Below are 27894 nucleotides of genomic sequence, written 5' to 3' on the forward strand. Positions count from 1 at the left end.
CACCATTAAACCATCTTTCCAAGCAGCCTCCATGTTTCCAGTGTCTTTGTCCCCACTTGGAACTGAACCCAGATGGATATTTCTTCCAATAATTCTAGGTTGCTTTTCTCCTTGGTTAGTTTCCATCATTTCTTGTCTTGCTTCTGATGCTTTGAAAAACAGGCTAACCCCCTCTTTTTTGTGGCAGCCCCTCAAATATTGGAACACTGATATTATGTCACACACACTTTTGTCTAGACTATCCATACCCAACTCCTGCAAAGATTCTTCATATGTTTTCATTTCCAGGCCGATATATTTATAAACAGATTTTTGCCTCATCCTGTATATCATTGTCTTCTGTTATGCCACGACATGTTAAATCCTCTGCTCCAAACATCATGTTATTTCTTTCTAAGCTTTCACTTTTAAGGCTGTCAGGGAATGTGACTTTGCAGGCATTTTGCTGGGAACCGATTGTGTTTATTCCCAAATAATCTCCAGTCTTGCTCCGTTCCTGGCATATCTGTTGCTTTGTTGACTCAACACCTTACTCAGCTTTCCCAGATCAGCCAAAAGAGAGGCAAGGTGTTGGACATTATTTCAATAATTAATCTGTAGGAATTTAGCACCTACCCCCCTCCTAGAAGAATGAAATATTTTAGAAAATATTTAAAAGGCAGAATATATTTTCCTGGATAAGAAATGGAGAAACATGTTTTAAAGACAAAGCAGCTCCCTGCAACTTCCTGCCACCCGCCACCTTTGTCAATGGGCCATTAAAGCCTCAGCCAAGCTCACTCATTTTCCCCCACCTTTGTCAATAGGTCAGAGGTAGAAACTCATTCTCCCCACCTTTGTCAATGGGCCATCATCATCTGCAACATAATAGGACCCATCTAGCAACAGAAACTCACCACATGACACCTGGGAAGATTACATCAGCCAGCAAGGCTAGCTAAGACCCCACCCCCTGGGAGTCTGACAGCCAATCAGGGTACTCTTCTTGTGCCTCAGGAAACTCAAAGCTCAGAAAAAGCATAAAACTAGGGAGCACACAGGATCTCATCCCTTTTCTGTTCAGGAACTCAAGCCATGTGATCCTGACCACCATTAAACCATCTTTCCAAGCAGCCTCCATGTTTCCAGTGTCTTTGTCCCCACTTGGAACTGAACCCAGATGGATATTTCTTCCAATAATTCTAGGTTGCTTTTCTCCTTGGTTAGTTTCCATCATTTCTTGTCTTGCTTCTGATGCTTTGAAAAACAGGCTGACCCCCTCTTTTTTGTGGCAGCCCCTCAAATATTGGAACACTGATATTATGTCACACACACACACACACACACACTTTTGTCTAGACTATCCATACCCAACTCCTGCAAAGATTCTTCATATGTTTTCATTTCCAGGCCGATATATTTATAAACAGATTTTTGCCTCATCCTGTATATCATTGTCTTCTGTTATGCCACGACATGTTAAATCCTCTGCTCCAAACATCATGTTATTTCTTTCTAAGCTTTCACTTTTAAGGCTGTCAGGGAATGTGACTTTGCAGGCATTTTGCTGGGAACCGATTGTGTTTATTCCCAAATAATCTCCAATCTTGCTCCGTTCCTGGCATAGCTGTTGCTTTGTTGACTCAACACCTTACTCAGCTTTCCCAGATCAGCCAAAAGAGAGGCAAGGTGTTGGACATTATTTCAATAATTAATCTGTAGGAATTTAGCACCCACCCCCCTCCTAGAAGAATGAAATATTTTAGAAAATATTTAAAAGGCAGAATATATTTTCCTGGATAAGAAATGGAGAAACATGTTTTAAAGACAAAGCAGCTCCCTGCAACTTCCTGCCACCCGCCACCTTTGTCAATGGGCCATTAAAGCCTCAGCCAAGCTCACTCATTTTCCCCCACCTTTGTCAATAGGTCAGAGGTAGAAACTCATTCTCCCCACCTTTGTCAATGGGCCATCATCATCTGCAACATAATAGGACCCATCTAGCAACAGAAACTCACCACATGACACCTGGGAAGATTACATCAGCCAGCAAGGCTAGCTAAGACCCCCACCCCCTGGGAGTCTGACAGCTAATCAGGGTACTCTTTTTGTGCCTCAGGAAATTCAAAGCTCAGAAAAAGCATAAAGCTAGGGAGTGCACAGGATCTCACCCCTTTTCTGTTCAGGAACTCAAGCCATGTGATCCTGACCACCATTAAACCATCTTTCCAAGCAGCCTCCATGTTTCCAGTGTCTTTGTCCCCACTTGGAACTGAACCCAGATGGATATTTCTTCCAACAAGTCCTTTGCTTAATACATATTCTGTATTAGTATGTATTAATACAGAATTAATTAGTAGATATTAATACAGAATATTAATATTCCCAGCCATTACTTCCTACAGTAGAAGCGATCCATTTGGAGAGTTTACATAATGGAATTGTGCCAAACGCTCAAGTCACAAGCAAGGTCAGCATCTTGTGCAAACGCATCTCCTAAGACAGGAGTCTCCAACCGTGGCAACTTTAAGACTTATGGACTTCAACTCCCAGAATTCCCCAGCCAGCTAGCTGGGGAATTCTGGGAGTTGAAGTCCACAAGTCTTAAAGATGCCAAGGTTGGAGACCCCTGTCCTAAGAGGTTATTTACACCAGGGGTCTCCAACCTTGGCCTCTTTAAGCCTGGTGGACTTCAACTCCCAGAATTCCCCAGCCAGCTTTGCTTTGCTTTGCTGGAGAATTCTGGGAGTTGAAGTCCTCCAGGCTTAAAGTTACCAAGGTTGGAGAGACCCCTGATTTACACCACCCTTGGCAGCTTGAAAAATGTGCGGGCTTCAACTCCCAAAATTCCCCGGGCTGCATGAAAAAGCACGACCAGAAACGCCCAATCTCCCTGCTCCCCCCCCTCCCTTCAGGCTTCTTCCGCCCATTCTTAGTCAGCTCCGCCTCGTCTTGGGTAGCCCGATAAGGCGCATGCGTCAACCCTTGCTCAAGGAACCGGGGGTGGGTGGGAGGGAGGAAGGAAAAAGGGAAACGCTGCGAAAGGTTTAACTTCCGGGTCAAGGCGATCCGTCTGCGTGAGGGGGAGTAGCCGCCGCCGCTGCTCAGGGTGCAGCGGGTGGGCGGTAGTCTGACAGATGGAGCGGGATTTGCTTCGCCAGGCACTGGGCTTCCACGGGCCGCCGCTGCTTTCCCTGCTCCACGCCGAACAGCAGGACAATCCCGACTTCGGCGGCCTGCTCCCCCCAGGCGGGGCCGGCCTGGAATCGCTGTCGTCAGCTAGGTGAGCCGATGCCTGCGGCCCCGCCCTCTCGGTGGAAGGAGGGGGCGGGGCTTCGCCGGAGGGGCGTGTCTTTGAGAACGTGGGGCGGAGCATGCTTAAGGGGCGAGTCCGCTCTGCTCTTGGCGGCTGCTTTGCTTCCCTTTGGCGGGGCGCGGGGGAGGCGGGGCAATTGCCGTTCTCAGCCTTTGGAGCCCTCGCGAAGTGAGGGTGCCTCTGATCATATGCAGAGTGCAACGTCTGTTCGCAGCTGTGCCTCGCCTTACATGGACCTGCAGGATTGGCAAGTGACTCTTCTTCACAGGTAACTCAGGTAGCATCCCCTTATTGTCCCAAAGGGGCTTTTTTCCTTTCTTTCTTTCTTTCCAGGAGGCAACAGTAACAGTAACAGAATTGGAAGGGACCTTGGAGGTCATCTAGTCCAACCCACTCCCTGCTCACACAGGAGACCTGCACTAGGGATTCAAACCGCCGACCTTTCTGATTGACAAGATTTTCTTGTTTTTTTTTTTTTCTTTGAAGACGTTTCATTTCTCTTCCAAGAAGCTTCTTCAGCTCTGACAGCTTCAGCTCTGACAGGATAGTGGGAAATGGAAGGAATTTTTTTTAGAGTAGAATTTTTTTATTGGCCAAGTGTGATTGGACACACAAGGAATTTGTCTTGGTGCATATGCTCTCAGTGTAATAAAAGAAAAGATACGTTCGTCAAGAATCATAAGGTACAACACTTAATGTTAGTCGTAAGGTACAAATAAGCAATCAGGAAACAATATCTGTATAAATCGTAAGGATACAAGCAAGAAGGTTACAGTCATACAGTCATAAGTTGAAGGAGATGGGTGGTGGGAACGATGAGAAGATTAATAGTAGTGCAGACTTAATAAATAGTTTGACAGTGTTGAGGGAATTATTTGTTTAGCAGAGTGATGGCGTTCGGGAAGAAACTGTTCTTGCATCTAGTTCTGGTGTGCAGTGCTCTATAGCGTCGTTTTGAGGGTAGGAGTTCAAACAGTTTATGTCCAGGATGTGAGGGTTTATCTGGGTCCTCAGTGCTTCAACAACCCTCTTAAGAAGTGCTTCAAGAGCCCTCTAAAAGGATGCAAAGGACCAGCTGTCTGCAAGGAATATATATCCTTCCCCACTATCCTGTCGGAGCTGAAGAAGCTTCTTGGCTGAGAAGCAAAACGTCTTCAAAAGGGAAAACAAAGTCCAGTTGCCTCCTGAAAAAGGCACCTTTGGGACAACCATGACTTGGATGACATAGAGTCTCTACAGTCTTTTAGCTATACAATTTGGGGTGAACACCTTTTGAATGGTGTAAGAGGAGGGATGGCTTTCCAGAGGAAAAATTGCAGACTACAGGAACCCGAGTAGTACTCAAGTGACCTGAGGACACAGATAAACCTCCAAGTGCTTCAATGACCCTCTAAAAGGATGCAAATGACCAGCTGTCTGCAAGGAATATAAATCCTTCCATCCCCCACTATTCTGTCAGAACTGAAGAAGCTTCTTGGATGAGAAGCGAAACGTCTTCAAAAGAAAAAACAAGAACGTCCAATTGCCTCCTGAAAAAAAAAAGAATAAAAGCACCTTTGTGATAACAATGATGGCAGACATCCCCTTATTAGCTGTTTTTAAGGTTGCTCCACCCAACCTGCTTTCAGGCAGTCTGCTGGGAGCTGACAGCGGTTTCCATTTTTCCCCATTGCCTCATTTCTTAATATATTTTTTTTTATTTACATTTATATCCCGCCCTTCTCCGAAGACTCAGGGCAGCTTACAGTGTATAAGGCAATAGTCTCATTCTATTTGTATATTTACAAAGTCAACTTATTGCCCCCCCAACAATCTGGGTCCTCATTTTACCTACCTTATAAAGGATGGAAGGCTGAGTCAACCTTGGGCCGGGCTTGAACCTGCAGTAATTGCAGGCTGCTGTGTTCTAATAACAGGCTTCTTACAGCCTGAGCTACCACGGCCCAAGTTTATTTTAAATTTAGAGATGTGATGGTTAAAATCAAGGAGCCTGAATAAACGTACGTACAAGGAGTCCTCGACTTAACGACTGGAATTTAGCCTAGAATTTCTGTCCTAAAGTGAGTTTTGTCCCACGTTATGACCTTTCTTGCCACCATTATTAACTGAGCCACTGCAGGGGTTAAGTTGGTAAGACGGTTGTTAAGCGAATCTTTCTTCTCCCTTTGCTTGTCATGGTGCCAAACAAAAGCATATGTTTTATGCAATTCTGAATGCCTAACTAGGCATTCTTCTCCAGATAGCTGGATATGAGACAGTGTATTTTGAGGGCAAATATGCCTCAAAGCAAAATAAGTTATGACGAAACAGCTATTTGGAATCTACCAGAAGCAGCATAACAATGGTTTTGAATACGATATACTTCTTTTCATAGTTATGCTTTGGTGATCAAATAAATTGCCAGGTCCTTGGCAAAAGCATGTTTTTTTATGGATGTTAATATGTTTTCTGTTTCAGGAAAGAAAGAGGGATTGAAAATATTGAGATTCAACAATTCATCTCAAAAAAAGCTGATCTTCTTTTTTCTCAATCTTGGAAAACAAATGTGACAATAGTAAAAGATGGAAATGAAGAGAATGAAAGTAAGAGAATGACGTCAGACGATGGTTAGACACGTTTATGAATGTGCATCTTATGAGCAATGCTTGGTATTAGAGATGTAAAGCTTAAAAAAGATTTAACATCGGAGCATTTCATTGGACAGCTGAAAAAGAAAACCCTCAGTGGATGCTTACTTTTTATTTTGATTTTTAATCAAAAAATTAGTGAAGAAAAAAATTTTTAAGAAGAAAAATTTAAAAAATGCTCTGTAAAGAATGCATTCGTGTACATATATAAGAATATGTGAATTTAAAGTAAAAAATAATCAATTTTTAACTCCATATTCAATTTTTGGTATAATTTAATTAAAATTATCAACAAAATTGATAACTGCAATTAATAAATGATTACCAGGTTTGATAAACATATTTTTATTATATATATTTTTTAATCTTTAAAATGTTGAGTTTCTTTTTCGGTGAAAACAATTTCCGAAACTTTTGACTATCACTGATTCAATAAAATAAAAAAGTATGTTAATTTTTGAAAGATTTGCAGAAAATGTCTGTTGTGCTATGTTCTTCATCCAGTAATTGCAATAATAATAAAAATGGAAAGGTAAGAATTTGGCTAGATTAACTCAGAAGTCTATTTGCTTCCACAGTGAGTTGGTAGATGTCTTTATGAAAGTCAGAAGCAGATCTATTTCAGCAGTATGTATTATTTGTTAGATTTGCATTTGTCTTCCCCAGCAGATTTTCAAGATGATTGGATAACGCTCTCTAAATGTTTTTACGTAATGGCACATTTCATAGTTTTAAAGCACGCCCGTTCAAAAGTGAACTCATGTAAGTTGATAGGATTGGATCCCAATGGGATTGCAAGTGATTTACGTGCATGACCGTTACCATTTAAACTATCTGGCAATCCCTGTAACGTTTCGGTATTTAAAACAGTTTTTTTTTAAATTTGCATCTATCGAAGATTGTTATGCTATTATGCCACCATTGGAGCAGTTTATGGAAGTCCCCAGCGCAGAGAGGCGAGAGCTCTTTTTCCGGGATATCGAACGCGGTGACATCGTGATTGGAAGGATTAGTTCTATTCGCGAATTTGGCTTTTTCATGGTGCTGTTCTGTCTGCGGAGTGGCGTTGTGCGAGACATAGCAGATTTAGAAATCACGGTAAGTCAGAGACGTTATGTTCTGACCCAGCTTCCCAAACACGACAAACCCTCTGAAGTTAACTCAAAGATTCCTTTATTAGGAGCGCCAGCAGCCCCGGCAAAAAGATTCTCTCTCACCGCAGGCTAACAAGTCTGGCCGGCTGGATGATGAATAGAATAGAAATAGAATTTTATTGGCCAAGTGTGATTGGACACACAAGGAATTTGTCTTGGTGCATATGCTTTCAGTGTACATAAAAGAAAAGATTTAGTCATCTCCATCCCCTGCCTTTTATCCCCAGAGCTAGGGTGGGGCTTTGCTAGCAGCGGTGGCTCTTCCTTCCCAAGGATCGGCCCATAGATTTCCACTGCTCTCCTCTCCTCTGCCTTCTGCGCATCCGCACGTCAGGCACTGGACTCAGCTGTGTCTCCTCTTCCTCATCAACCACCTCCAGACATGGGGTCTGTTGACTCTCCATCTGAGGGCTGAAGGGAGGCCCAGGATCTGCTTCTCTCTCTCTCTCTCTCTCTCTCTCTCTCTGCCAGCTCCATTCCCTCTTCCCCCTCGGAGCTCTCAGGTTGCCTTGTTGCTGACCCTGACTCCCACGCCTTCTCCTCTGATTTGGCTGCTAGCGGGGCTGGTGGTCGACAGGCCACAATGCATTAATAGGAACGGAGATATTGCTTTCTGAAGGGTTTCTCTTTTGGCCTCTTGTGCAGCGGAATTGGCTGAGTTGATCCGAGGAAATTAACGAAGCTCTTGATTCAGAATCAGCTCCCGTCAGGAAAAAAATGACCTTTCTTATACTCAAGGATTAGGTTACAGTTACGAAGGTTCTGAACTGAATTGTGTAAGGGCTTTGGCTGCATTTCTGATCAAGTGTGACTCAGACAGAAATCCATATGGGACGCGACCAGGGCATGAATAGCTGAGAATAGGAGCTTCCCGATCAGGAAAGGGTTCAATTACTGAACACAAAATTGTGCAAAATATATGTTATACTTAATGTAAAATATACAACTAGACACAAAGAGAGTTCCCCACCCCAGTCTGTTAAACACCTTATTCCCACAGCACTTACTTATTTCTAGTTATGTAGACTAGTAGGCTTATAGTAGGCTGTATTGCTATTACTCTCCTCATCTTCCCTACTACCTTCTTCTATTAGTATCTTACGATTTATCACGTGTTCGTATCTTATGAGTCTATCGTACAATTTATGATCGGTGACTTATCACTTTGTTGTTTGTATGTACACTAAAAGCTGATGAACAAATTCCTTGTGTGTCCAGTCACAGGTGGCCAATAAAGAATATATTTCTATACATTAGACTGTGGTAAGAACAATCAGCTGTACTGCCTGTTGATTTAGTCCTCATCAGACTGAATTTGCGTTATTACTGGTGCTCTATGTAGAATAGTGTAGGAGTTTTATATGGAATTCAAATGGTGTGTTGAGCCCAGCTCTGGCTCGACACACGACGCTACAGAGATCTGGATCATGGGAGCAGCCCCTAATCAAAGATCCAGAAGGATGACTTATCAAAGACTTGTTCGAGGGGTGAAGGGATCTGCGTTTGGGAAGCATGGGAAGGGGGTCATCACACTGGTGGCCGGAATAGAGGGAGATGAGGGCTTGTTGTGACTCCAGCCCCCGAACCTGGCCCCATGCCCGAAAGTGACTCCGAGAGTGAGGGGGAAGGGCCGGTAAGGCTTACCCCGGGAGCACCGATTCCTGTGGCTCGGCTCCAGGAGCCAGAACCAGACCAGTTGGAGGAATCATCCCCTGATTACTCCCTTCCTCAGGCTACGCCTTCAGACCCAGCTGATAATAATAATCAAGCTTGGCTTGACCCGCGCTTCAGAAGATTAGAGAGGCGGCGTCATCAACAGGATATATAAGGAGCTTTGGGACTGCTCTCACTCCACGGGAAGCAAAAGTTTAGCTGAACCATTTCAAAAAGAGCTGAAAGTCTTGCAACGTGAGTCGTTTGTTTGAACTTTGGCAGGCAGCTGCGATTTCTCTGCCAGGACTGATAAGAGCTGTGAATCCACTGGCTGAAGGCCAGCTCGTGGGTCTGAAGTGGGGAAGGAGACAGAACAGGGCTGGTGTCACGAAGAGCTGCTTTAGTTCCGGGATTTGGCAGATGACGTGGCAGCTGAGGCTGTCAGACGAAGGAGAGAGCGCTGCAATCAATGGAGCAGTTCAGCCATGGGCAGCGCGGGATGTTTAAAAGGGGCTGAGAGGCAGAAGCTCTCAGCACTGACTTTGTACCGAGAGACCTCGACTATTACTGAGACCCGGTTTGTAGCAGACCCAATAAATGAAATCACGATTGGCAAAGAAAACCAAGTCAGCTTGTTTCTTCTCACAGCATCTGACACAACTGTGGCCGAGCTAGCCGAGATGGTGATTATCACACAGGATAGGAGTACCCTTCTTCCAAGTTATCCGCTCAAACTTCGGAATTAAAAATTCAGCTTTTAAAACTTTAAAAGCTAAATACTCCAGTGGTGGGTTTCAAATTTTTTTTACTACCGGTTCTGTGGGTGTGGCTTGGTGGGCGTGGCAGGGGAAGACTACTGCAAAATCCCCATTTCCTCCCGATCAGCTGGGACTCGGGTGGCAGAGAATAGATGGGAGTGGGGCCAGTCAGAATTTTTACTACCGGTTCTCCGAACTACTCAAAATTTCCGCTACCGGTTCTCCAGAACTGGTCAGAACCTGCTGAAACCCACCTCTGTAATACTCCTACATGAATGTCCTGCAAATCTTCAGTATTCCTTTGTGAAACAAGACTTGAGTATGTCTGTCTCTAATTTTTTTGAAATTACCTGTTTTCTATTTTAGGCGCTTTGTCCATTAAGAGATGTGCCTTCCCAAAGCAGCCATGGGGATCCTTTGTCATATTATCAAAATGGTGACCTTATCCAAGGCAAGTGTAGATCATCACTCTTAGATTTGGCCCAAAAGTATATTTTACATCAGGGTTCTCCAACCTTAGTAACTTTAAGGAGCTGGCTGAGGAACTCTGGGAGTTGAAGTCCACAAGACTTAAAGTTACTAAGGTTGGAGGCCCCTGTTTTACGTTGTTTTCTGCTCTTTTAAGCCTGGTCTTTTTTTTTTCCTCCCATTTTCAATAGCTGCAATCAAGGATATTGATCGCTACCATGAAAAGCTGAGTGTATCACTGCACAAGTCTGCTTTATCTCCCAGCTTAGCAAATATCAAATTAGGAGTCATCAGCTCTGAAGATTTGCCTGTGCATTACAGGTAGGAAATTGAAATGAGGTATACTTTTTTTGTGTGATTTTAAAGAAACCCTTTTGTTACATACAGGTGGTCATCCACTTACGATCACAATTGAACCTCAAATTTCTGTTGCTAAGCGAAACATTTGTTAAGTGAATGTTGCTGTATCTTGCCAAACTTAAGTGGATCACTGTACAGTATTGGCCAAAATTGTGGAAATCTTTTGGGAAAAGTGTATATTTGAGATTTGATGCCTAATAACACCACTTTTTTCTAGAGTTTCAAGATAATTATATTCCACTGCTGGAATGGCCTGGGAATAGCCCAGACCTTAACCCAATTGAAAATCTATGGAGCCGGCTAAAGAAACTTGTTAGTCAGAAGTGACCCAGCAATAAAATCCAGTTAATAGAAGCAATCATTCAATCTTGGTTTCACTTTATAACTGCTGCAGAACTAAAAGACTTGGTTCACTCCATGGGAAGACATTGTAAGGTCGTAATTCATGCTAAAGGTTACCCTTTACTCCTTAGTAACTTTAAGGAGTAAACTTAAGTTAACTTAACTTTAACTTAGTTACTTAAGTAACTAAGGAGTAAAGTTTACTCCTTAAAGTTACTAAGTATTAACTGACATGGGGATAATTTTTGTGTGTCTCATTTTTTTTCTATGGTGATAATTTTTGTATATCTCGTTTCACTTTTCTTCTTAATAACTGCTGTATTCTAATAGCAAATCCTTTATAAAAGTTATTGCATTGCATTGTTGATTAAATTATCTTTCCATTGATATATAATTTTATGGTACTACTAGGAGAAAAAGTGGTGTTATTATCTAGTTTTAGAAAATACACTTTTCCCAAAAGGTTTCCACAATTTTGGCCACTACTGTAGCTGTTAAGTTAGTAACACTAACTTAAGTGAATCTGGCTTTGCTTGTAAGAAGGTCTTAAACCTTGATCACGTGACCCTGGAACACTGCAGCCGTCATCAATATGAGTCAGTTGCCAAGCCTCCAAATTTTGATCACATGACCAGTCGGCAGTCGGAAGTGTGAAAAACGGTCATAAGTCAAGGGCCTCTGGTGGCGCAATAGGCTAATGCAGCCTATTATTAACAGCAACTGCTTGCAAGATTGCAGGTTAAAGTCCCACCAGGCCCAAGGTTGACTCAGCCTTCCATCCTTTATAAGGTAGGTAAAATGAGGACCCAGATTGTTGGGGGGCAATAAGTTGACTTTGTATATAGTATACAAATGGATGAAGACTATTGCTTGACATAGTGTAAGCCGCCCTGAGTCTTCGGAGAAGGGCGGGATATAAATGCAAAAAAAAAAAAAGTCACTTTTTTAGGGCCATTGCAACTTTGAACAGTCACTAAAATGAACTTTTGTAAGTCAAGGACTTCCTGTAGCGAGTTTTTAAAAATATAAAATATAGTACTTTTATTGACAAGAACAGAGGTGCAATTTCACAGCCCTGACTGTCTTGATTATATCAGAAGATTGATACAATATTTGAGAGTACTGTAACATGCTTCAGAAAAGGTATTTGCTTCCATGTTCCAATTGTTCTACACATTTTAAAATACATATTATCATTCACGTATGAGCAATCTATTTTCTAAGAAAAACAACATAGGGATCACTAGGTACCCATATCTGTTTATAAGGGCCCTAGTTGTTTTATATTTATTTATCGCATAGTACATTCACATCATGTTTGTATTTCAATAAAAAGGAACACGGGTAAAATACAAAACAGAATATAAAATATGAACTCTTAACAGGAGGATTACAAACTTATATCTAAGTTGCAAATATAATTTTTATTTCATTTGTCATAGCCGAGAGAAAGAAGCGAAATCTCCATTTTAGGCTTCGTTTTGACACTTGGCACTGTGTGGTTAGATAGTTTTTCTATAAATTATTGGCTACTGTTGCTAATGAGTGCAATATTAATTATTCAGGTGTTAATTATACTGTTGGCCTTTTACACCATAATTAATTTTTTTTATTATTTGCATTTATATCCCGCCCTTCTCCGAAGACTCAGGGCGTCTTACACTATGTTAAGCAATAGTCTTCATCCATTTCTATATTATATACAAAGTCAACTTATTGCCCCCAACAATCTGGGTCCTCATTTTACGTACCTTATAAAGGATGGAAGGCTGAGTCAACCTTGGGCCTGGTGGGACTTGAACCTGCAGTAATTGCAAGCAGCTGTGTTAATAACAGACTGTCTTAGCAGTCTGAGCCACCAGAGGCCCTTGTGGGTTTTTTTACAGTTTTTTACAATTGTTACAGTCTCTCAGAGATGGACAGGGAGCATATCCATATACTATGGAAAATTTCACTTTCCTGTTGTTTGGCCTTTTAAGAATATAGTTTCTGAAATCCCAAAGGTGGTTTTCTTCAAAAGGCAACTTGAAAAAGCTCTTCTGGGTCAACCATGACCTCGATGACTGACAATCTCCATAGACATAGTTTCTGAAGATTGTAGCAATAGCAATTGCAATAGCACTTAGACTTATATACCTCTTCACGGTGTTTTAAAAGCCCTCTCTAAGTGGTTTTCAGAGTCAGCCTCTTGTCCCCAACAATCTAGGTCCTCATTTTACCCACCTCGGAAGGATGGAAGGCTGAGTCAATCTTGAGCCTGGTGAGATTCGATCTGCCAAACTGCAGGCAGGCAGCAGGCAGCAGAAGTACCCTGCAGTACTGCACTCTAACTTCTGCGCCACCGCGGCTCTTAGCTTGGGCAACTGGGCTTACTTGACTTTGATGTGAGAAATATTAGATGATATTAGATTAGATGGCTTTTTTTTTTAATTTGAATTTATATCCCGCCCTTCTCCGAAGACTCAGGGCGGCTTACAACTGTGTTAAGCAATAGTCTTCATCCATTTGTATATTGTATACAAAGTCAACTTTTATTGCCCCCAACAATCTGGGTCCTCATTTTACCTACCATATAAAGGATTGTACATACTGTTGTGTAAAAGCAAAACGTTATAGTTGTAATGTTGTTACCTTTGACTGTGCCAAAGAGAGTCGGAAATTGGTGTACACTATACCCCTTCTTTTTCCCTTCCTCTCTTTTTACTTTTCCATGCTTTTTTCCTTTTGCATTTTATACTTCAGTAAACTAATTTTTAAAAAAATTTAAAAAGAGAAAAATGTTAGATGATAAAAGGCACCTCAACCTAATAAACGGCAGTATCAGGGCATTCAGAAATATAATCTCATCTCTATTGTCACATTTAACTGTCTTCTGAGAGAAGTACATTACAGGTAGTCCTTGACTTCCGTTCTGTTGTTTAGTGACTATTCAAAGCTGCAACAACACTGGGGGGGAAAAGGTGACTTGTGATTCTTTTTCATGCTTGCAACCACTGCAGCATTTCTCTGGTCACTTAATCAAAATTTGGATGTTTGGCAACTGGCTCATATTTATGATGGTTGCAGTCTTCTGACAGTTTCCCAAAGTGGTCAATATCGATCAACAAGGACCGATAGGATTATCCAAGGGGTTGATCATGATTATTTTGTAGCACTATTAAAGAAGTATTTATCAATGTATTTTTGTCATAGTTCTGAGCAATGCTCCCAATTAGTTCAAGACTCTGAGGCTGTTGCTTTTTCAAAGATCTTGTTTATTGGGTACAACCTATCGGCACGTTCAAAAGTCGAGCCAACTCAGAATAGTTCCCATGCTTTGGCATAATTAGAAGATAGATACTGGCCCCCACCACCAACCAAGCAGGTGATGAGCCTGTCGGTACTCCCCTCCTGCCGTTGCTAGAATACCCTGGGTCAGCTTCAGCTCCCACATGTCTGGCACTCTGCAAGGAAGCATTCTACATTCCACAAATCTCCCTCCTGCCCCCTCCGCAAACATGGCAACTGAGAAACGAAACAAGAAACTTTTATGGCTTCAGTTAGAGCCGTTTTGATAGCTGACGATTTTCATATCATAAATGCTTGGTACCTCGAGGAACATTGCAAAATTTCCTGAAGGGGAGGGGTAGGTGAGCGGAAGAGTTTGGGACCCCCGATCTAAAGAGGGAAGGACTTTATTACAAATCTTCCCATGGTATTTCTTCTTACGTTGGTAATGCAAGATGGAACAGAGAAAATACTGTTTTATCTCCGTTCACGATTGTCTTTTTGTTTGTTTTTTTCAGGAGGAGTATTGACATAGCCAGTAGTTTGGAAACATATGAAAAGGTTTTGCATAATTCTTTGGGCTTTGTCAATCCTGCTGTAGTGGAGTTCCTAGGAAGCAAATTAGGACTAGAGGAATCCAGCCCCCCCTCCTTAATGAGAGGACTACAAAGGTATATAAATAGCAATTTAACCGAAAAGTAATTCCTTCAATGAAGAGCTGATTAAAAATTACACTTCCATCATTTGCTGGGAAAAGAGTGCTCAAACAATGTATCAGCATTAATGACTATTTCATCTATACTACCAGAACAAAGCAAGTTTTCGTACCACTGAAAGTTTGAGCATAATCTAACCAGGTGGAAATAAGCTAAATTTGGCTGTTTGATTAACATTCCTGACTGTAGAATTAGGCAGTTCCTGAGTATAGTGGCTCGTGTGATGAGGACACTGGTTGGAGGTTAACAAGCCTATGTTTAAGACCCAAGTGCTGCCAGAGCCTGGGTGAGTTCCCATCCTTCACTCCAGCTCCTGCCAGGGATATGAAAGGTGCCCCCAACTAGACATCTGCCAGGCAACAGTGATGTCACCGGCTAATCCTTGTAACCCCGAAGTGCCTTAATGCTTCTGTCACAAATGCGATGCGAGACAACTCCAGTAAATTTGTTATTTATTTGGACGGGCTACAAGTTGATTAAACATTTTGTTTTTGTTTTTTTCCCCCCCAGCAAAAATTTCAATGAAGAGGATTTTGCTGTTGCATTGAGGAAAAGACAATCTGCTTCGTGGGCCTTAAAATGGTACACACTCTTTTGTTTTCATTACAAGATAGTTCTAGAACAAAGGTCTTCAAATTTAGCAGCTTTAAGCCAGCTATGCTGGCTGGAGAATTCTGGGAGTTGAAGTCCACAAGCCTTAAAGCTGCCAAGTTTAAAGACCTCTGTTGTAGAAGTTGGGAAAGAACCCTTTTCTTCCAGAGCAGGGGTCACCAACCTTTCGGACCTCAGGGACCACTAAATTCGTAATTTTAAATCCTACAGACCACTAATATGGTCTGTCTAATGACCGGCTGGGTGGGCATGGCTAGGTGGTCATGTGACTGGGTGGGTGTGGCCAATTCACTGTCACTCACGTTGAGGGGTGCCTCACCAGCCTCTATTTGCCCCTCCTCTCCCAGCCACTCCTTGCCTCCTTGCCCAGGTCCTTAGGGCCCCAACCGGGGAAGACGTCGTTGGAGCTAAGCAGCCACCATGAGAAAGTGTTGGCAAAACAGCTCAGTTCAAATTGGATCTGACTGAGAAGGAGGCTCAGCGGAAGCACCTCACTGAGGACTAGGAGCATAGGCTTTCCAAATAGAGGGAAGACCTGTGGGAGTGCAAGATCAGATACCAGCGCCTGGAGGCTCAGCGGTCTGAGATGGTCAGCCAGTTCCAGGCCATGATGCAGTCCCACTGGAACGATGCCCTCCGGCTCTTTGCCATAAGCGACACTTCCCTCCAGCATTCGCCCAAAGCCCCACACCAGGAGGCCGAAGCAGACCCCAAGTTGGAATTTCTGCCCCCCACTCCAACCCACACAAAAAGACCCAGAAGGGGGAGATTCTCTGCAGCAACACAGACGTTCATTGCACATATCTGTCCCAGGGTCCGTAGTTTGAGGACCCCTAATTTAGTGCAATATTAAAAAAATGCAAATAATTTTTCTGTGGACCACCAAAATTTTCTCACGGACCACCAGCGGTCCACGGACCACCAATTGGTGACCACTGTTCCAGAGCAATAAAAGCATTGCCTGAATTTTGGAAGCAGATAACCATTTTATCATTCAGACATATTAAAGGTTCATGTGGTGCTAAGAAGTGGATATTACAGGTAATCCTTGACTTTACAATCTTTGGTTTAGTGATCATGGTTTAGCGAAAAAAGTGACTTATGGTTGTTTTTCTCACAATCATTGCAAGCATCCCTATGGTCACTTGATCAAAATTGGGGTTCTTGGCAACTGAGTCATTTATTTATTTATTTATTTTTATTTGCATTTATATCCCGCCCTTCTCCGAAGACTCAGGGCGGCTTAAACTATGTTAGCAATAGTCTTCATCCTATTTGTATATTTATATACAAAGTCAACTTTATTGTCCCCAACAATCTGGGTTCTCGTTTTACCTACCTTATAAAGGATGGAAGGCTGAGTCAACCTTGGGCCTGGTGGGACTAGAACCTGCAGTAATTGCAGGCAGCTGTGTTAATAACAGACTGTCTTACCAGTCTGAGCCACAGAGGCCCCATAAATGAAGTCATTTATGATGACTTCAATGCCCTGGGATCATGGTAATCACATTTTACAACCTTCTGACAAGCAGCCTGAGTCACTTAACAACTGTGGCAAGAAAGGTTGCAAAATGGGGCAAAACTCACGTAACTGTCTTGCTTAGCGACAGAAATTTTGGGCTCAATTGTGGTCTTAAGTCGAGGACTACCTGTACTTCATTAGCAGTAATTTGTTGTTCAGTCTTTCAACTGTAGGCTAATGATAAACACTCAATTTTAATTTCCCAAAGATCCTCCTTGTTTCTTATTGTCTTTTCTGAATTTTGGTTTTTAAATAGTGTTGGGGGGAAAAAAAACCCTGCCAGTCTGATAGAGAAAAGCAGTTGTAAAATAAATTATTGGCATTTGTTTTTAATGCTGCGATTGATTAATTTGTGTTCTTCATAAAGGCATTTGTTGGTTTATTGAAAACTTAACTTAACTAATTTTATTTTTAGTGTAAAAATTGGTGTTGATTATTTTAAAGAGGGCCGCCACGTTGATGCCATGAATGAATACAACAAGGCATTGGAAATAGATGGCCAAAATGTCGAAGCCTTAGTAGCCCGTGGAGCACTGTAAGTATCTGCTTTATATCTGCAACCCAATAATTTCACAAGCCGGTGAAAAGTAAATATACTTAAAAGTATTTTTCTTCTTCTTCTAGCTATGCAACAAAGGGAAGCTTGAATAAAGCCATTGAAGATTTCGAAATTGCTTTAGAGCACTGTCCCACGCACAGAAACGCTAGAAAATACCTTTGTCAAACGCTTGTTGAACGTGGAGGCCAGTAAGTGTTGCCTTGTGTTTTTTTTATAGTTTCTCCATTCCGTAACATTTTACGTGTCTTTCCCTCAGCTATATTTTTATGCCTGGTTAAAGATAAAGGACAACTTGGGTAGACCTGTGTGTGTAGCTAATTCAGGAGCACAGCTTGATGTGGAATCATCTGTTCACCTCCCCACTTCTATCTGCTTGCTCTGTTCACCGCCATCTGTTTTGTGCTTCGAAATAAAAGCAACTTTCTGGTTAGCAAGCCGGTTAAGCGTCGACTGGGTTGTGTGGCAATTAAGCGGCTATAGAGGTGGCTCAAAAATTGTGCTCATCGGTGTTTCCCCTATCAAAGTGGTATTGAGTGGATGCCAAAAGAGCCTGGATCCCGTAGCCTTTAGCCGGAGATAAGGAGGAATGTTAATCAGGTTTTGAGATGCAGCAAAGTTGGTTACGAACATAACAACTTCGCTGGGTCAGGCTGAAATCCACCTTAGTCTGGTTTTATGTTTCTTTCAATTATAAACTACTGTATTTTTCAGAGTAGAAGACATACCTTTTCCCCAAAAAAGAGGGTGAAAGTCTGGGTGCATTTTATACTCCGAATGTAGCCCCGCCCAGCTTCTCAAAGGGAGGTTTCAGAGGCTGAAAAAAGCATCAGAAAAAAAGCTTCAGAAAAAAAGCCTCCAAATGGAACTTCAGAAACAAAGCCGCCAAACAGAACTTCAGAGGCTTTTTTTCTCAAGCTCTGTTTCTGAGGCTTTCAGAGGCAGAAAAACATTTTTTTCTGAAACAGAGTTTCAGAAGTTTCAGAGGCAGGGAAAAAAAAGCAAGGCATAAAACTCACAACCTGTTGCTAAAATTCACCTCTGGGAACAGCTGATTGGGGGTATTCTGGGAGGCCGATCCACCTGCCAATCAGTCTTTTTCTTATTTTCCTCCCCAAAAATTAAGGTGCGTCTTATACTCCAGTTCGTCTTATACTCCCAAAAATACGGTATATGCCTGTAAGGTGCTTGCAGATAGGAGATGTAGCCTATGCCTGCTGTTGCTTTTTCCCAACTAAAGTAACCCAAATATTCGTATCTTTTTTTTTTTTTGTAGTGAAAGTATTTTGAGACATATGTTCATTGTTGCTGCCTTTTCTGCATTTTTCCAGCCCTGTTAACCATCCTTTATCAAATGCAGTCATTACTAGCTTACATAGTACTCTAGATGTGACTATTCCAACATTTTATAAAAAGATATTATTTTGTTGGCAGTTTTATTTTTAGTTCCTTTTCTTAGTTCCTTTCGTAATGATTTACCTGAATGGAATGTGGATGCTTTACTGCTGCCGAACACGTCTTTATTCTTCTATTATTCCTAATCCCAAATCTTTTCCCTGGTTAGCCAACTGATAGCTAAGATCCCTTTACATTTGTTTGGTAATATTGCATGTGAAAATAAATTTGGAATAGTAGTTGATGAATACAAATTTCAGGTAGCCCTTGATTTTCAATTCAGTGACCCTTTGAAGCATTGAAAAATGTGACTTACGACCATTTCTCGTACTTACGACCGTTGTGGCATCCCCATGGTCACATGATCAAAATTTACACCCTTGACAATTGGGATGTATTTATGATGGTGTCCCAAAGTCATAGGATTTTCTTTTGCAACCTTCTGACCCGCAAAGTTAATGGGGAAGATAGATTTGCTTAACAACCATGCAGCTAACTTTAATAACTGTGGCAAGAAAGGTCATAAAATGGGGAACAAATGTCTCGCTTGGCAACAGAAATTTTGGGCTCAATTGTGGCGTAATTCAAGGAATACAATGCACCGCATTGCAATACAGGTAGTCCTTTCCTTACAACCATTCATTTAGTGACTGTTCAAAAGTTACAATGCCACTGAAAAAAAATTACTTACAACCAGTCCCTGAACTTATGACCATTGTAGCATCCCTATGGTCACGTGATCCAAATTCGGGTGCTTGGCAACTGACATATATGAAGGCAGCTACAGCGTCCCTGGGTAATGTAAAATCACATTTGCGACTTTCGTAAAATTGGTTGCGATTCACTTAACGACTGCCTTGCTTAACAATGGAAAGTCTGGTCCCAATTGTGGTCATAAGCCGAGGACTAGCTGAGCAGCTGTTTCAAAAAAAAGGGGGAGTTTGCAAATTTGAAACAAAACAGCCACAAACCTTCCACATTACAGGAGTAGATCTGTCCTATTCCGCTTTGTCCGTATTGAGGTCTGAATTGCGTTCCCCATCCGAGGAAAGGTTGAGTCAGGCTAAGAGAAGAGCATTCTTAAAAATGTATTAAGCATAAAGCACTTCAGGTTCACGTGCGCTTAAAATCATTTGTCAGGTTGGAAGAGGAAGATAAGTTGTTGAACGCCGAGAGTTACTACAAGAAGGCTTTAAACATAGATGAAAGCTTTCAAGAAGCTGAAGAGGCCTTGTTGAAGCTCCGTCAACAGATACAGGTGATTCTTTACTTTCTGCTAGTTGACTAAAGTAAATCGCCAATGTCATACTCAAGAAGCAAATTACGTGTTGAACATTTTTCCCCCCCTGGTGTGCAATCCCTTGCGCCTGAGGAAGCATTTTGTACTAGTCAAAGCTAAAAAAATTTTTTTATCTCACATGGCCTTGGTAAGGGATGCCTGACTGGGAGCAAACAAGCGGAATACACAGCCCTGAAGCATTTTAATTGTGGCCATAATATGGTTTATAAAGATGTGTGACCTACGCAGTTAACTTTTGGCAATGCCTTCAAAATTTGAGCCATGGTGACACAGTGGTTAGAGTGCAGTACTGCACGCTAATTCCGCTGACTGCCGGCTGCCTGCAAATTTGGCAATTCAAATCTCACCAGGCTCAAAGTTGACTCGGCCTACCATCTTTCCGAGGTGGGTCAAATGAGGACCCAAATTGTTGGGGGCAACATGATGACTGTAAACCGCTTAGGGAGGGCTGTAAAAGCACTGTGAAGCGGTATATAAGTCTTAAGTTATGGGTCGGCAACCTCACTCAAAGAGCCACAAAGGTCCGAACCAGAAGTCCCCCGTCAATTCTGGAGCTGACCGGAAATCCGGTTCCCCCCACCATAGAGTCTCCTCCTAGTGCAGCGTCCTTTTTCCTCTACCTGTCCAAAAACCCTATCAATTGTGGAGACGACCGGTGACAAGGAGCTGCAGCAGAGGGATGAAAGAGCCACATCCGGCTCCAGAGCCGCGGGTTGCCAACTCCTGGTCTAAGTGCTCTTGCTGTTTATTAACCAGGAATTGTGGATCAGAGGTGTTTTTGTTGTTGTTGTTAATTATTATAATGCGTATTGGAAAGAGGCAATTTTCTTTTCTGTGAGGTGAAGAGAGGTGCATGTGAGACGTGTTAAGGGGTCATGTCTTTTTATCCACAAACTTTTCCCTTTAATGTGACAGCCAAAAGTAATGGGTGAATGGAAGTGTTTGAATACAAAAAAAAAGGGGGGGGGAAATGCCCACTTCTGCTCCGCTTTCCTTGGTGGGGGTCCACTAGTTAGACCGTCCTTCTGAGCACGCACATACAAAGCCTGGCCAGGTGTTCTCCTGTAATACTGATGATACGTTTCTCTCCAATGCATTTTCCTCCGAACTGGAACTGTTGCTGCTGTGCCTGACCTCTCTGGTGCTGCTCGTCACCAACCACCCCTGTGGAATACGATTCCGTGTGTAAACTGTGCATCAAACTGGGCTCTGATACCGTTGCCACATGGTTTGTATTCATACATGGCCCTTTTCAATTCTGTTTTGGTGGGAATCGCATTTTACGTCTAAATTCGAATAATGGCACATTCCTTATTAATTTCTGTTTGGTTGATTATTCTTTGTGACCAACGATTTTTGCTGGTTGCCCTATTAACCTTCCATTCATACTTCCTGGATTGCTAACGTTGGGTTACGGGATACCAAATAACCTGTACTTCCCCCCCCCCCTTCTCCTTGCCTTTTAAAATTTGGGTTACAAACGACAACATGAACCGTAAATACCATGCTCATTCATCCCTATCGCTTAACCATCCTTTGTAATTATTTTTTTTCCTTTAATATTTCTGTTTTTATTTTTATTTTATTTTATTTTTGCACATGGTTCCTTTGGGATCTTTGTAAATTTTGTATGTTGCGGGTTGGGATGGGGCTCATTTGTTTATAACTTGTTAATACCATATTTTTGATGTTGGGATTTAAAAAAGAAATCTCTGGAAATTAGAGAGAAACAAGCTGCGAAAGAAGAGAGGCAGAAAGAAAAGAAAGTAGAAACAAGTGCAGAAAAACTGCGTAAACTCTTAAAAGAAGAAAAAAGGTAACCTATTTTAATCTATCTAGTGCCTCAGATCTACCTGTGTGTGTCCATGCAGCTTTTCTTACATAAACCATAGAGCAATCTGATGCTGTAAGTATAATAACAATTCACTGTTGATGCTGCTTTTTTGTTTTCTCGTGATATTTTTTCCTCAATGCTTTTTTATTTATTTATAAAGAAGGTACTGCAAGCAATTTACTTTACAATGAGAGAGTAGTTCTAGGGCAGTGTTTTTCAAACTTGGCAACTTTTAAGATGTGTGGATTTCAACTCAGAAATAATAGCAGAATTAATTTCTTCTCTTGCTGCTTTGTACGTATTGAGGGTATAATCACTTGTCCTGAGGAGCAGAATGGGACAATTTGCCACAGCCGATTTGCTGCGGCCAACTTGTCACAGGACAATTCGCCATGGCCAACTTGCCATTGGACACCTCACTGCACGACAATTTAACAATTATATTTAATTATTTCAGATAAATGAAAAATGATTTTAATTTTTACCATTCGCATATCATTCTGTCCCTCCTTTTGCACCCGTTTTTTAATGATTCTATTTCACCATTTCTTTGATATTAGTGTAACTCTTGTCCCGCAGCGAGTTGTCCTGTGTCGAGTTGGCCATGGAAAGTTGGCCATGGTGAATTGTCATAGACCCCTGAAGAGCCATGGTGGCACAGTGGTTAGAATGCAGTACTGCAGGCTACTTCTTCTGACTGCCGGCTGCCAGCAGTTCAGCAGTTCAATCCCGACCAGCTCAAGGTTGACTCTGCCTTTCATCCTTCTGAGGTCGGTAAAATGAGGACTCATATTGTTGGGGGCGATATATTGACTCTGTAAACTACTTAGAGAGCTGTAAAAGCAATGTGAAGCGGTATATTGCAATAGCACTTAGACTTACATACCGCTTCACAGTGCTTTACAGCTCTCTCTAAGCGGTTTACAGAGTCATCATATCGCCCCCAAAAATCTGGGTCCCGTTTTACCGACCTCGGAAGGATGGAAGGATGAGTCAACCTTGACCTGGTGAGAATTGAACTGCTGAACTGCTGGCAGCCGGCAATCAGGAGATTGCCGCTGCAAATACTGCGTTCTAACCAGTGTCAGCATGGCTGTTATAAGTCTTTATTGCTATTGTACTGAAGTTTTAGGCTATTATGGAATTTGTTGGGTTGCACACTAGCTAATGTACAGATAGTCCTCAGGATGCAGCCATACTAGGGATGTCTAGTATGTACATATGTATGTATATGCAACAGTACAGTGTAGTTCCGGTCTCTGATAGGAAATGTTGATCTTATGATAGATTCTGTGTAGTAGTAAAAATGTGAAGTCTGTGGTATCCTTGGTGCTCTCTGAGCTTGATTGTTTAATTGCAGATGTTTCATTACCTGGCTAGATAACATCTTTAGTACTGGTGAGTGTGCGGTTTGCTCCTTGTTTATATATAGTAGCTTGCTTTGCCAGTGTTGGAGGTGTGACTTCCTCTTTGGTGTTCCTTAATTAGGATATTGTGTTCTGCTTGTTTGTCTATTGTTAATCCCCGCTTATCTGGGTATTGGCTGCTGGAGGGGATCTGTTCTGGCTTTTTGTTTGGTTTTACTCTTAGTTTTTTAATTATGTGTTTTGAATAATGTGTAAACATGGTTTATTTCTATATGTATGTTGATAACTGATTGGTCTGAATGCTAAACTTCCAGAAATTCTATAGCACTTTTGAATTAAGCTTGGTCTAGGATGCTCACAGTAGCAGGGCAAGCTATTGTCTATAAACAGGGAGCAAACCCAACACTCAATAGCACTGATAATGTTATCTAGTGGGGTAATGGAATATCTGCAAGCAAGCAAGCCCAGAGTGTACCAAGGACTTCACAGTTCAACCCTGAGCTATGTGTACCCTCTTCTACATGAAGTCTAATAGTTGAGTTTTCAGGTATGTCTGCCTGAAAACTTTTAAAACTAACCTGTATACTCATTTAGTTGAAAGAAACCAATTTTGCCCTTCTAGTCAAACGATACCCTCTTATTTTTTTCCTGTTGATAACCAAACTTTTATTAGCTCAGAAGCTGAAGCTTTCGCACATCCCCATTGTAAAATTTAATCGCAATGCCTCATGATGAATTAAAACTTTTAGGTTGAAGAAGAAAAGAAAAATGTCAAGTTCCTCCTCCTCCTCCTGTGATCCTTCATCAGACGAGTCTTCCTCCTCTTCTTCCTCCTCCTCCTCTTCTTCCTCTTCCTCCTCCTCTTCTGATAACGAAAAGCGTAAGAAAAGGAGTCGGAACCGGTCTGAATCCTCCTCCAGCTCTAAAAAGCACACCTCGAGGATGTTCCCCCATCCGAGTGGGAAAGAGGACAGCTATTCTCCCCCCGCCAATACCTCTGCTTCTTTCCTTAACCAAAAGTACGAAGTGGAAAAATTGTTAGAGAGGCAAGACAGGCTAGCCAATCAAAAACCCGAGGTAAGGAACAGAGAAGGGGAGTGCACGTTTTTAAAGAGGTATGCCGACGATGACCTCTGTGGAGGTAAGTTTGAAGACTCTAGAGATTCCCGCCATCGCTCCAAGACTCGGGCAAATAGTAGTAGCAAGATTGAAAGACAGAGTAGATCAGACCGAGCTTCATCCGATCGGAGGGATAGCACGGGCTCCTACCACAGACAATTGGATGACAGAAACAAGGCAAGTGATTCAGGAAGGCTGGAAAGAGAACCCGGCAGGAGGGAGGGTTATTACAAATTCAGCCCAAGCCAAGCCAAGTACTCCACGTCTCCCACAGGATCGGATTATTCTTCCAAATCCGCCGAACGTTACAAACATTATACCAGCCGATGGATGAACGAACCTAGTAGGTACAGTGCAGATGGTAGAGCCGAGGCAGCCAGGGGTAAACGTGAGAAAGAATCCAAAAACAGGGAAAGAGACGCTGCAAGAGCCAAAGGAGGAAATGAGGAAGCGCTGCTGAACGGGAAAGAACCATTAGGCAGTGGTGCTAAAAAACAGCTGCCTCAGAACTTACTCAATATCTTTAATCAGATTGCTGAATTTGAAAGGGAAAAAGGAAGCAAGCAGAAAAATCAGTGAGTTGAAACATTAAAAGTCAGATGTGGGAAAGCATCTGCTTTTAATCACTTGGGAAGTCTATACTCTTTTTTTAAGTTTTTCGTTTAAATTTGCTTGTTAGGTATCGATTTAAAACGGGGGGTTGTCCAACCTTGGCAAGTTTTTAAGATTTGTGGACTTCAACTCCCAGAATTCTTCAGCCGGCGTAAGAATTGCCTGGGTGAATTCTGGGAGTTGAAGTCCACAAGTCTTCATGGTTGTCAAGGTTGATAAATATGCAAGAGTTGAATTTTTTTTTCCCCAATTGAGTTTCTTATGCTGTTAGGGTATTAAGGTATGGTGGCACACCTCGCTAAACAACCTCGAAGGCTGCCACCTGTGCTATCCGGCATCAAAATTGCACTTTAAAACATTTTCTCCCCCACAAGGTACAGATGACTGTTACTTTGTACTGTTCATAATATAACCATGTACTGATAAAATAAATGAATTGAAAATATTTTAATGTATATCATCAGTGTATATAGTCTGTCTTACTATTAAATTTTTTTACAAAAATATGACTGCTTTCCCAAATTTTAATTCAGAACTTGCAAAAAGTAAGGGGGCATGATAACGGCAGTTATGCTCGTGGTAAGTCTCGGCTAACGCAAAAGGCCAAAGGTTTTGCATTCAAGTGTGTGTATGTGTTGCTTTGTTCCTGTACAGGTTGTGTTTTCCCAATTGGTATTCACCGATATATAGAACAGAAGAGACAAGGAGTGAGGTTGGCTTGAGTAAGAAAAGCCTCTAAAATGCCATGTGGCATTACTGGCAACCAGGGATGGGCTTCAAAAATTTTAGCAAGGAATTCCTTGCCCAGTTGTTGGGTGCGCGTGGCCATGGTGGGCGTGGTCTAGTCAGCCTCTTGCACCATGGCGGAGGGGGGTGTTTTTGCCCTTCCTGGGCTCTGGAGCCTTTCCTTTAAGACTCCGGGAGGGTGAAAACTGCCTCCCCAGGCTCCGGAGGCCCGTTTCCAGCCTTCCCGAAGCTGGCTGAGGAACTCTGGGTGTTGAAGTCCACAAGTCTTAAAGTTGCCAAGGTTGGAGACCCCTGCCCTAGAGAAGGAACAAATCTTTGGTCTTCACAATAGCTGTAGCCTATTTGTAGAAGCGGAGGCTCCTCACCTCTCTTATGCTATCAAAGTCATCTCTAAGCTGACCACCAATCCAATATTTTTCCCATGGGGCCTCCAGGCTGCTGGCATCTCAGGGCTCCAAAGACTCCTGGGACTTCGTAAGGACCAGTAAGTATAATACCACTAATCACTGACCTTTGTGCTTGAAATGAAGATGCCCTTTATCCATCCCCCCCACCTAAAAGCAAACTGCCGGACACATTCGGCCCTTTTAAGTTCCACGCCTACTCAGCAACTTTGAAAAGTATTTTAAATGCTATTCCCCCCTCTGCCAATTTCCTGCAGTGGTAGCATTTAGCATGAACTGCTACCTTATCTCTTCTGTTCTTATGATCCTGGAGTGAAATGAAGGAAATAAATTTCTTGTGAACGAAACACTCAAAACATTTCCCCCCTCTTTTTATGATGGGTATTAGCATATTTTGTTAAACCATTTGGTTTAGTGAACTGTGCGAACTTTGAAAATGGGTCCATTTTGCAACCGGGTTAACTGTTATGCGAGTGCAGCGACTGGCTGATCACAGCAGTTTCTGAGAGAGATCACGAAGCCCCTCAGCTTTGTCTTTTAACGGGAGGAAAGTTAACTTTCTGTAAAACCAGCAAGCCATAGATTCACTCTCAATTTGATGGAACTTTGATGCCTCAGATCAATTGCATCTCCTTCAAATAAAATCTTCCCCTATACTTTAGTTTTAATAAAACTTGACTCGAGAAACTCAATCTGAATTCCATATGGAAAGATGGAGAATATATAATGGGAGACTGAAAGGTGTTAAAAGTTCTTAAGTGGCCAGTGATCAATGTTTTGGGGAAACAGTGGTATTCATAAAAATGCAAAATGTGTCCACAGGCCCTCAAGACTAAGGGACTTTTATGAACTAGTGGGTGTGTTCACACAAAGCTTGTCTGAGCTTTTTTTTAGTTTTGGATAATGTGTGAAGCCAAACACAAATTCTGGTTGGGCATGTTTTGTGAAGATACCCAGAGTATATTTTCTTGATGTATTCCTTCCCTTCATAAGATAAAATGCACATAGAGGCAGTGCTTATTGGCTCTTGGATAACACTGAAAGAGACTAGGGGTATCAAACTTGCAGCGTCATGTCATCAGTGAGCTATTGCGACTTCTTTCCCCTCTGCTAAACGGGGTGGGCGTGGCCAGTGCGTGACGCATCACTCGTGGGCCGTGAGTTTGACACCCCTGCTTTAGATGGTCCTGGAGAAGTCCTAGCAGCTGTTATCTTAGACATGTTTGCTGGGAATTATGGGAGTTCCTGTTCAGCAACACCTGAAATTTAGGGGTGCTCTAGTTCAAATTCAAGTGGGAGGACTGAAAAAGTGTTAAATACTCATTTCTAAATATGATAAATGAATTATGGAGGAGCAATGAGAGAGTGACTCTCTACAAAGATTGTTACCAGTTTTTATTGTTAAGGCTTAGGTTTTGCTATAAAAATAAAACTGAGTTCATCCTAAAACATTTATTCCAAGTGAAAATAATTCATTCACTATTAGATAAATTAATTTTAGTTGGGTAGTCAAACATGCTGTAGCTTAGCAGATAACTGATTCTTAAAAACTTTGAATGCAACAGGGGAAAAAAAACTAATTTGGGCTTTTGCTACGAGAGGATGTGGCGGGGCTACTCTGGGTAGAAGGATGAGAAGCCGGACCTGGAGGTTCAGGACTGGAGTCCAAAGTCAGAGATACAACTTTGGCATGTGGTTGACTGGAAGATGAGCTCTTAAAGGACCTAGAAAACAAGGATGCAATTACATTACTCAAAAATCATGCAAGTGAAATACAAAATAAAAC

General features: G+C 42.1%; 2 protein-coding genes across 3 annotated transcripts in view; one reads left to right on the forward strand and one right to left on the reverse strand.

The window, feature by feature from the left end:
* The first annotated feature begins 3011 nt into the window (after positions 1-3011).
* Positions 3012-25402, forward strand: TTC14 (tetratricopeptide repeat domain 14). 2 transcript variants are annotated; one of them, XM_058187505.1, is made up of 12 exons: positions 3012-3262; positions 5753-5901; positions 6821-7020; positions 9854-9938; positions 10147-10276; positions 14443-14595; positions 15151-15222; positions 17190-17309; positions 17399-17521; positions 19866-19983; positions 21732-21841; positions 23976-25402. In XM_058187505.1, the coding sequence occupies exons 1-12, from the start codon at positions 3117-3119 to the stop codon at positions 24922-24924; spliced, it is 2355 nt and encodes a 784-aa protein (XP_058043488.1). In that variant the 5' UTR covers positions 3012-3116; the 3' UTR covers positions 24925-25402. The 2 variants fall into 2 exon arrangements, with proteins under 2 accessions (XP_058043488.1, XP_058043489.1); XM_058187506.1 differs by having other exon boundaries at positions 5753-5877.
* A 2072-nt stretch (positions 25403-27474) lies between these two features.
* The window catches only part of CCDC39 (coiled-coil domain containing 39), a 36682-nt gene continuing 36262 nt past the window's right edge, over positions 27475-27894 (reverse strand). Inside the window, exon 20 of the mRNA XM_058187504.1 lies at positions 27475-27832. Coding sequence (XP_058043487.1) covers positions 27685-27832 — 148 coding nt within the window. The 3' untranslated portion in view covers positions 27475-27684. The remainder of the gene's footprint in view (positions 27833-27894) is intronic.

This window comes from Ahaetulla prasina, chromosome 6, assembly GCF_028640845.1.
Source record: "Ahaetulla prasina isolate Xishuangbanna chromosome 6, ASM2864084v1, whole genome shotgun sequence".
Taxonomy (NCBI): Eukaryota; Metazoa; Chordata; class Lepidosauria; order Squamata; family Colubridae; genus Ahaetulla; species Ahaetulla prasina.

Coding starts and splice junctions, on each gene's coding strand:
- TTC14 (XM_058187505.1), top strand. CDS start 3,117: ATGGAGCGGGATTTGCTTCGCCAGGCACTGGGCTTCCACGGGCCGCCG. Junction 9,939..10,146: donor AAATGGTGACCTTATCCAAG/GCAAGTGTAGAT, acceptor CATTTTCAATAG/CTGCAATCAAGGATATTGAT. Junction 15,223..17,189: donor GCTTCGTGGGCCTTAAAATG/GTACACACTCTT, acceptor TTTTATTTTTAG/TGTAAAAATTGGTGTTGATT.